This window comes from Ctenopharyngodon idella, chromosome 1, assembly GCF_019924925.1.
Source record: "Ctenopharyngodon idella isolate HZGC_01 chromosome 1, HZGC01, whole genome shotgun sequence".
Taxonomy (NCBI): Eukaryota; Metazoa; Chordata; class Actinopteri; order Cypriniformes; family Xenocyprididae; genus Ctenopharyngodon; species Ctenopharyngodon idella.
In genome coordinates this window covers 5,065,858-5,076,041 of record NC_067220.1, presented here as the reverse complement: position 1 = coordinate 5,076,041, position 10,184 = coordinate 5,065,858, and the positions used below count along the sequence as shown (strand labels likewise).

The window sequence follows — 10,184 nt, the reverse complement described above, 5'->3', positions numbered from 1 at the left end:
TAAGGTGTCCCATTTGTCAATTTTAAGTTTCAGAAGGGTGCTCGTGAGCGCCCCCTTTGCGGTCGATATACGCCCTTGATGCGCACTGGTGCGAGCCTCACAGCAGACACCTTCCCAACAGTCAAAGCGGCGTTACGTCACAAATGTGCAGACTCGTAGGAAGACCACGAGTGCTTACGGTGCCATTTGGGACAGGGCCAATGAAACAGCCAGACGCACGCTTCCTATAGAGACACACACTTAGGACTGCATTAGATTGATCCAACCTGAAAAATACAGTTTTTTTTGTCATGATTCGAGCTTTTAGAAACAAAATTTATCAGATATCAGATTTCATTTGTCGACTGTATACAGTATGACTTCAAAGAAGAACAGAGAGCCTCTATCTCTATATGACTGAATCATTTTCTATTATTAAAGGAAATATAAATCTTTAGAAAGATTCAGTCAGACAGGCTATAAGACACAGATGAAGTACAGAGGCTCAGGAAATAACATATGAAGCCACTAACCGTAAAAATTGAGTCAGATATCGCAGGAGGAGTAACTGGAGGTGCTGCTCTATAAAGAAAGAGGGAAACAACACGTTATATACACAGACTATCATAAGACGGTCATGTGAAATCATACTATATTCTATAAATGATGTACACCATAATTATTCAGATGCCTCTCCATTTAGAGATATCTAGATCCATCTAGTGGTTGTAAGAAGAATCTCGTTTACAACATACAAAAGACATCAAACATTAGTTGCACTATTTTTGCACTTTTTTTATTCATAATTTATATAATGAGCAAGTACATCATGAATCCATCTTCCAAACCATGCTTTTGTCTTATCCTGAAGAGTTTCCATATCCAGCCACAGGGGGCGCTAATGCATCTGCATTATGAGAGTCATGTCGCTGCTGTAGGCCCCAGAAATCATACTAAAAATCATAAATTAGTTAGGAAATTAAGCTGCTGGATTATAATAAAGTCTGTTGATATTTCAACAACAAAACATTCAGTAATAGTATACTGACAGAGGTTTTCACAGAATCTTCCAGCGCTGATCAGATTAAATAAGAATATAACTGAAAAACAGTATTGAGATTATAGGAAAATATTTTGACTGATTATGGAAATATTGAATAAATAATATACAGAGTATTCAAAATGATTCTACTTAAAGGATTAGTTCACTTCAGAATGAAAATATCCTGTTAATTTACTCACCCCCATGTCATCCAAGATGTCTTTCTTCAGTGGAAAAGAAATGAAGGTTTTTGAGGAAAACATTCCAGGATTTTTCTCCATATAGTGGACTTCACTGGGGTTCAACGGGTTGAAGGTCCAAATGTCAGTTTCAGTGCAGCTTCAAAGAGCTCTACATGATCCCAGACGAGGAATAAGAGTCTCATCTAGAGAAACCATCGGCCATTTCCTAAAAAAAATAAACATTATATACTTTTTAACCACAAATGCTCATCTTGCACTGCTCTGTGATGCTCCACGCATTACGTAATCACGTTGGAAAGGTCACGCGTGATGTAGGCGGAAGTACCGCAGTAGGGCGAAAAACTCCATCTCATTTTCTCCTCCAACATCGTTGTTTTACCTTTTTTTGTAAAGGTCGTTTGACTTAGTCTTTACACATTCGCTTTGTAAACACTGGATCGGTACTTCCGTCTACGTCACGTGACCTTTCCAACGTTATTTTTTTAAGAAAATGACCGATCATTTCTTTGTTGTTTTTCCATGTTCGGTCATTAAACTGATTTAAATGACTGAATCTGAAGTTTAACAAAGATTCTGACATGTAGATTGAAAGATAACACGTAGATTTACTGGAAACTCCCTGGAGTCATATGGATTACTGTTATGATGGATGGATGCACTTTTTTGGGCTTCAAAATCTCATCCCCCCATTCACTACCATTATAAAACTTAGAAGAGCCAGGACATTTTTAATATACCTCAGATTGTGTTCGTCTGAAAGATAGTCATATACACAGGATGGTTTGAGGGTGAGTGAATCATGGGATAATTTTAATTTTTGGGTAACAGCTGAAGGACAATGAGAAACTTGATTAAGGCAAACATCTGAAGGTCAGGAAACTCATGTGTTCAACATCCCTGAATGCAAATCTGAGCTAAAATAGTTATGATGAGAGATAAAGATACAACTAATAGCAGAGAGGAATGTAAACTGAAGAACTGAGTAATCTTCACACATTTATTTTTGTGACAGCAGTGCTTAATTCTATTTCTCGTCTTCTTATTTTACACTCAGTTTATCACAGAACTCCTCATGACGGTGTGTTTTTAATGGAAACGCCCACATACGTGTTGTATTTAAGTTATGCCACCTTTTAAGAAACATATTCTAGTTGTTTTTAATGGCCTTCTAGTGTTTATAGAATTTTCCAGTGTCTGTTAAATGAATAAATGTATAGAATACAGAAGCAATGTATAGTGATTCTGCTTTAAAACAATAATGATGTTTTTGATACTGTATATATAGATCTGTCATTCTCAAAGGTTGTCGTTATGGTCTTTGTTAACATCAAGACTCGCACACCAGAGATGTCATGTTGAGTTTTTTTACTTGAATTAAATTGGATTGATTTTAACTTGCAATTTTTAAGGCTAACAAACTCAAGATGAAAAACCAATGAGCAGAGCTGAACGATGATCTTGTTTATGAACGTGATTATTTTTTTAAAAGGTCAAGAATGAGGCCAAAGATTTAAACATTATAAAATCATGTTTATTTTATAGTATAAAACAAAGATGCATTGACATGCAAAAACTAACATGAAGTATTTAGTTGAAGTAGTTTTTTTTTGTTAAGGATTTTTATGCTATAAAATATAGAAATGTCAGTAAAAAAACACTAGATGGAGCTTCAGCAGGGTCACTGTATCAAAATGTATTAACGTTAAGTTACATGTTATAATTAAAGTATTAAAGTTAGTATTAAAGACATGATATATCAATCTTGCGATAATAAAAATGAGATAAAGATTTCTTGTGATATAATGGCTCCATTCATTTAAAAACAACTACATCTGGTTGATCAGTGTTCGTTGCTGCGTTCTTCACGCTCTTCTCCTGATGAAGACTTCTGGATCTGATGTCATAAACCAGGACGACCGCCCCGGCCACGCCCACCAGAGCAGAGAGAACCAATCGGATCGCAGCTTCAGTGAAACCACAACAGCGAGAGTCTTGTGAGAGAAAGAAAACAGAAAGAGGATTCATGTAGTTTGGGAACCACAGCGCGGGTGCTGTCTGAGTTTGTCACGTCTTTTCCTTTTGCTTATGAAGACAGAGGACACTAAAAGAACTAAAACAGCTCGACAAATTACTTTGTCATCTCTACATGACTCCACGCATCACTTACATATTAAAATAACCATTATTATACTCATATTCAAGTTTAATAAGATTGTAAAATATTTACATGTACTCATGAATAATCGCTCATATTAGACTACCTGAACATGACCAGCAGAGGTGACTGATGTCCGCTTGTTCAGCGCGAAAGCTGATGGGATTGTTGAGCACACAGCCGTAGGTGTTTTTATCCTGATGTTCCACCTCCAGAGGTAGAGAGATGCTGATGCTGAAATCAGACACGCTGATGCCGGACAATAAACTGCTTCCTTTGTACCAGGAGAGAGTCACGTGACTCACATTCACAGCTGAACACAGCAGCACACATTTGGACACCGATGAAGATGATGATGAACACTGAGGAGAGTATTTGCTGATGACAGGAGCAGGTAGAGGAGCTGGAAAACATGACAGATTAATTAAAGCATCCACACGCAGCGATGTGTGTGTTCTGCTCAAAAGTAGCCTATGTACTTTTTCTTCTAGGGCATAGTACAAATAGGTGAATTGGGATGAAGTTACGACATTTTACGACTTTTACGATTTGTCATGCATAAAACTCAGCTAAGAGTTTCTTTGTGATTCATCTTGTTAATTAGCAATACAATGCAAAGAGCAGTTAATGTAATGTGTACAAATGAATCCGTCTCCTTAAAGTCCCCCTGCGCTGAAAATCAAGTCTTTAATGTTGTTAAATTGTCTGTGCGGTGTTTTTAAGATGCTTTAAAGGGGTTGTTTTTGTCATATTAAATATCAATAAAATCACATCAAAATCATAATCATATCAAATTTCACACAAAACCTGTTGCTCCATCAATGTTTGATACAAACATATATACAGTTTGAGAGTAGTGAAAAGCAATTTTTTTCTTAAGGTGTGTCTTCAGCCTCGTTGTACTCTCCTATTTAGCTATTTTATTCCTTTTATATAGTTAATTTTACTCTGTTTTTCTCCGTTCACACAGGCGCTGCAGGTGTATGATGTGTGAATGCTCATGTTCTGTTGTTTATGCTACTATTTGCAAATGTAAAGCTAAACCTCTAAAAGCTAAAAACAAACAAACAAACAAACAAAACATTGTGGTATTTTTAACAGGTGACAGACACCCATCTACTCTAATTTTAATATGACATTCTAATATTAACGGTTAATGATCGAGTAAGCTTCGGTTGTTTGTCAGGAAAATAATCTAAAAGATTTACTGTTCATGCTGACTCAAAAACTTGTGTACACGAGCTGAGACCTGATTTGATCGTAGCCACCGTTCACATCCATATTGATAAATTGCAAGTTTTGCGTGGAAACGACCGTACGCACCGTTTTCTGACGTACGTTCGTTTCATAAATGAGGCTCAAAGAGCTTAAAAAATAATCTCATATTAAATCGCAATCGCGATATTGGTAAAAAAAATCCAAAATCGTTAAGCCCTACTCACGTTATACTGCACAGCTCAGTTAAATGATGAAAGTTATGCTCTTTAACCTGAACCTACTTTACTAACCCTTCTGCTAAAATAAGCGCTTGCAGTTTATATTTAAAACAGGTGCGAGTGACACACTGCAATAAAAAACACATATCATGAACTACAGTGTGATTTACAGTGTTCCAGGGTGATTATATATTGAACAGGGTATACTCACCATAAACTGTAAGATTGAATGTGCTCAGCAGGGTATCTGTTCTGGTGTTGAAGACTTTATAAAGTCCGGAGTCTGTGGTTCTGGTGTTCGTGATGGTCAGAGATCCGGTCTGATCCAGCTTCAGTCTGCCTTTGAATCTCCCATCAGCAACATCATCATAAAACGTGTCCTTATTGTTCTGCCTGTTGATTTGAGCTATGAGGATGTTCTTGTGTCCAAACTTCCACTCGATCTCTTTATTTCCCCCTATTTCAGTAAGATCAGGGTTTAGAGTGACTGATTTTCCCTCCAACACTGACACCGACTTCACTGCATCAACACCGAACACACCTGATCAACAAACGAAGTTCATATTTTCACACTGATTCATTTACACAACATACATGCACAATCTTCTGATTCTGTACAAACTGACACCAAAAACACTTATCCTAACTTACCAACTAAACACCACAAGCACAAATAGAGGAAAATCAGGTGAATCATTTTCTTCAGCGGTTTGATCATAACAGAAGACTTCAATTCTGACAAGCTCACTCAGAACAAACACAACAGAAATGTTACATCAAACGGGTCTTGACTGAAAACCTGTACTACAACATCACAGTTATATTACAGCTCGAGCGTTCAGTGAACTAACAGCTCTCAGCACCTCCTCTCTATATAGAGTGCTTTCTCACCTTGACTTTTTCAGAAATGAAGTCTAAGAATAACTGCACTGTTTCTCCAATGTAATTTTAAGATTGGCATGAGTTCCTTTTAATGGCAATTGGTCACATTAGTAAGAAAAACACCTTGATATCTTTTGATGATGTGATGTTAACCTAGCAAACATTGGCAATGTGTGCTGGAAGTGTTCAATGTGATATGTAGCCTAAATATTTATTTTCTTTGAAAATAGCATACATGCACTGGAAGCTGAAAATGTTTCCAAACAGGGGAAGTCTTTCTTTTTTCAAGCCTGTGAGCTGCACAGAGGACTGCTACCTGACAGTCAAAGCGGCTTTACGTCACGAAATTTCAATGCTACAAAGAATTATATATTTTAAAGTGATATGGAGGAGAACTGGTTACACTCTAAAAAAATTTGGGTTATTTTTTCTACCCAAGTCCTGGGTTGAGCATTTTTTGGGTTAATTTTCCAGTGTTTGGGTGGTTTCTGTGTTACCCAGCTCCTGGGTCAGAAGGAACGACCCAGTGTTTGGGTGGTTTTTGTGTTGATATGTCCCACCCTGTATTTTTGTTTCAGGGGAAATTACAACAACACACTGAATAAAGCTGCACGTTTCAAGGCAATTCAATATTCAAGGCCCATTTCAAGGCAATTTCAAGAATTTAACTCCACAAGACAGTAGGGTGTTACATTTATCATTTTATCTTTCAGAAGGGTGCTAATGAGCAAAACAAAGTGGGAGCAATTGGGAACAACAGCAATTCAGCCACGAAGTGGTAGACCACGTAAAATCACAGAGCGGGGTCAGCGCATGCTGAGGCACACAGTGCACAGAAGTCGCCAACTTTCTGTAGAGTCAATAGCTACAGACCTCCAAACTCTGTGTGGCCTTCAGATTAGCTCAAGGACAGTGTGTAGAGAGCTTCATGGAATGGGTTTCCATGGCCGAGCAGCTGCATCCAAGCCTTACATCACCAAGTGCAATGCAAAGCGTCGGATGCAGTGGTGTAAAGCACGCCGCCACTGGACTCTAGAGCAGTGGAGACGTGTTCTCTGGAGTGACCAATCACGCTTCTCTGTCTGGCAATCCCATGGACGAGTCTGGGTTTGGCGGTTGCCAGGAGAATGGTACTTGCCTGACTGCATTGTGCCAAGTGTAAAGTTTGGTGGAGGGGGGATTATGGTGTGAGGTTGTTTTTCAGGGGTTGGGCTTGAACCCTTAGTTCCAGTGAAAGGAACTCTTAATGCTTCAGCATACCAAGACATTTTGGACAATTTCATGCTCCCAACTTTGTGGGAACAGTTTGGGGATGGCCCCTTCCTGTTCCAACATGACTGCGCACCAGTGCACAAAGCAAGGTCCAAAAAGACACGGATAAGTGAGTTTGGTGTGGAGGAACTTGACTGGCCTGCGCAGAGTCCTGACCTCAACCCGACAGAACACCTTTGGGATGAATTAGAGTGGAGACTGTGAGCCTGGCCTTCTCACCTGACCTCACAAATGCGCTTCTAGAAGAATGGTCAAAAATTCCCATAAACACACTCCTAAACCTTGTGGAAAGCCTTCCCAGAAGAGTTGTAAGCTGTTATAGCTGCAAAGGGTGGAACAACTCCATAATAAACCCTATGGATTAAGAATGGGATGTCATTAAATTTCATGTGCACGTATCCTTCGCTGCCTTTGATATCCCACAATCATGCGCCTTCCATTCCCTGACTGTTAAGCTAAAAAATAAAGATGGCATCTGAAATTTGAGGTTGGTGGTCAGTTTGTGTGTAAAGTGTACATTTTGACCAATTTTTTTCCACTTTTGATGCCATTTCTATCGAGAAGTTAGTATTGTAGTAATTAAATATTCAATTTGTTCTCAAGCTCTCTCTGTTTTGTTATAGATCATTAAATTGTTGCGCTGCCTCAGAAGTCTGTCCGAAATCAGTTTCGCGAGGAACCTCGTGTGCAAAAGCTGCCTGCAAAGTCATTGCCTGACAGGCCAGCGAGGCAACAAGTCAGCTGCCTAGGTTTTCAGATAAGCCATTGAGTTCACAGTCAAAATTCAGTCTCCATTAGGACCCCAAGCAATCCCACTGGCTCATATTACTTTTATTGGTACTCTCTTGCCTGGTTACAATTCCAACAAAATAATGTTCTGATAAAAGCTGGCCGATGATGACACAACACTCTTTTTAAAAAAATGCTGCAGAGGTTAGCAAAGCAATTGGTACCATAAATAATTTCTCTAAGGTATCTGGTCTCAACCTTAATGTTAGCAAATGTGAGATATTTCCACTTAAGAGTGTTAACTTTGAAGAAATCAAATCGAATTGTGAAAATTGTGTCAATACCTAGCCCTATTGTTTTACTTCATTCAAATGACTTTTCCAAAAGAAAAATATATATTATCGATTTGTTTTTGTTATTATGAACATGTTTTATTCATCAAACTAAATGGAGTAACTCAAAACCCAATTTTGCTCATTTTCAGCCTTTAAAGTTCAAAGACATCTGGATCATATTCAGACAGTAGATCTCGTTCATCAACACCCCCGAATATTGTAGTCGCATCTCACAAAACAAAAACTGTATTAGAAACTGGACGTGGAACTGTGTGAAAGAAAAAAGCAAGAACATTTGAGTAAAATGCTAAAGTACAGCTTGTGTTCTGTCTGCTTTGCTCGGTTCTATCGTTGAAGACTGCAGCCTTTAACTAGGAGACAGCTGTGGGAAGACTGCCAGTGTTTATTTGGAACAGGGCCCTAAATCGTCTATCACATGACCTGTGGTGAAACCAAATAACGGTACTTCCCTGGAGACGGAATTTATCCTCAATACGTGCCTCGAAGCTTCAGTATCTTTCATATGTTTTGTGTAATTAACACAGAGAGTAATAGCGTCCATCGAAATTGGAGTTTGCTGGAACCTGAAATATGAATAACACTTTGAAGACCGTTCTATTTTTAACACTAACATGCGGTAAGTGTATGATTTCGATTTATCATTCAGTTTATTCTTTTTCTTGTCACCCCAGAAACGTTGTTTTGTTTTATTAGAAGATTTTAATAGGATGAATGTGAAGTGATCACATTGGTTAAGAGCATGCTATCTCTGTTCACCAGTGAAAAAATACTATAGTGAAAGGCAAAACTTTTTAAAGTATTCATAACATCCCAATATGAATGGATAATGTAGTCTTTTGTAGTTTTGGCTGCTGTTTTTACACAGAAAATAAAAAGTTATAAATTGTTTTTAAAAAAACGATTCACATTTACCTACACCCTGTTGAAAAAACAGCATATGCTGGATAGGTTTGTTTTGAAGCATGGAAGCTGGTCATGAGCTGGTTTAAGCTGCTCAAGTGTTGAGCCTAAGCTGGTCCTAAGCAACTAGCTCCAGCTCATGACCAGCTTCCATGCTTCAAAACATAACCAAAACATATGCTGGTTTTTTCAACAGGGCAGTATAAGCATGTTAATGATAAGTCATCAATGGTTATCGCTTTAACAAATGCTAGTTATTATAATAAAGTTAGTGCAGCACATGGAAACATGACAAAACATATAGTAATGACATAAAACAGGATGATGTGGGAACTGTTTCTTCTATTTTTTTTATTTTTTTTTGACCTTCTATTTTTTTCTTTATCTGTCTATAATTAGTGGCAGCAAATAAACCAAAAACAATTAAGTTGAACAAAAATCACTTCAACCTTTGATACTTTTTTCTTTATGATTGTTGCGTGTGTAAGTGTATGAAAGTCCAACTACGCCCCCTGGAGGTATCTTTATGTATAGAACTTGCTTGAACACGTTTTGTGTTTTACACTCTATGCTGGTCAAACTTAAATATTCTGTGTATATGCCTGCGTCTAAAGTATATTTTTCAAAATAGTGCAGCAGTTTTAGTTATAATATCCAAGCAGTGCTGTCAGATTGTTATGTTGTTATGAGAGGCATATTCTCCAGCCATTGACATAGTAAATCTCACAAACAAAACTTTTAGCCAACGCCAAGATGATCCAACAACGTGTGTTCTGTTTATCTTCCGCATGTGTGCACACGTACACACATCTGTCTCGAACATATAACCGCACAGAAAGCCATATTATTTGATAACTGTATAAAATAATCCCAAAAAAGCACAAACATGGCAGAGATGCCAAGTTCAGCGGCTGGAATTAGCTGAGGCGACAGACAGCAGCGGCAATCCACCTGTCACTCAAGTGACCACGCCCTTAATTATGCAGAACTTTAAGGCTTAATATAATTTAAATGGATGAGTTATAAAAAAATTCACCCCCCTCAGAGTTGTCATGAAGGGCAAAAACAGATGTATAGACCAAAACCACAATTTGATCCAGGCTGTAAACATGTTTTTTTCTGCTGTAAAGTTGGGCATTTTAACATGGGACTCAATGAGATTCTGCTCTCTTTGGAGCCTGTCCCTAGCGGACAGTTGATGAAGTGCAGTTTAAGTCACTTCTGTATTGG

At 38.1% G+C, this 10,184-nt stretch overlaps 2 protein-coding genes across 13 annotated transcripts in view; one reads left to right on the top strand and one right to left on the bottom strand.

Annotated features, from left to right (window-relative positions):
* Positions 1-192: 192 nt before the first annotated feature.
* Positions 193-5,512, bottom strand: LOC127511430 (uncharacterized). Its single transcript, XM_051892241.1, has 4 exons — positions 5,467-5,512; positions 5,027-5,356; positions 3,486-3,782; positions 193-3,215 (listed from the first exon to the last, which is right to left on the bottom strand). Exons 1-4 carry the CDS (start codon positions 5,510-5,512, stop codon positions 3,037-3,039), a joined length of 852 nt encoding a protein of 283 aa, XP_051748201.1. The 3' UTR covers positions 193-3,036.
* Positions 5,513-8,370: 2,858 nt separating this feature from the next.
* LOC127517971 (uncharacterized) overlaps positions 8,371-10,184 on the top strand; it is a 66,204-nt gene continuing 64,390 nt past the window's right edge. For 4 of the 12 annotated variants that reach the window (XR_007931611.1, XR_007931628.1, XR_007931615.1 and 1 more), the window contains exon 1: positions 8,430-8,670. Coding sequence is in view for 4 of the 12 variants with exons in the window: in XM_051904943.1 (XP_051760903.1) it covers positions 8,625-8,670 (46 nt within the window). In the remaining 8 variants the exon portion in view is untranslated. Of the gene's footprint in view, positions 8,671-10,184 lie in introns of all 12 variants that reach the window. The other 8 variants (XM_051904760.1, XM_051904848.1, XM_051905325.1 and 5 more) reach the window with 7 other exon arrangements.

What these genes read in the sequence shown, in the direction of transcription:
- LOC127511430 (XM_051892241.1), bottom strand. Translation starts at nt 5,512, where the DNA reads ATGATTCACCTGATTTTCCTCTATTTGTGCTTGTGGTGTTTAGTTG. An exon ending in GTGCTTGTGGTGTTTAGTTG is followed by an intron (nt 5,357 to 5,466) that starts GTAAGTTAGGAT and finishes TTTGTTGATCAG; the next exon opens with GTGTGTTCGGTGTTGATGCA. An exon ending in CCTCTGCTGGTCATGTTCAG is followed by an intron (nt 3,216 to 3,485) that starts GTAGTCTAATAT and finishes TTCTCTCACAAG; the next exon opens with ACTCTCGCTGTTGTGGTTTC.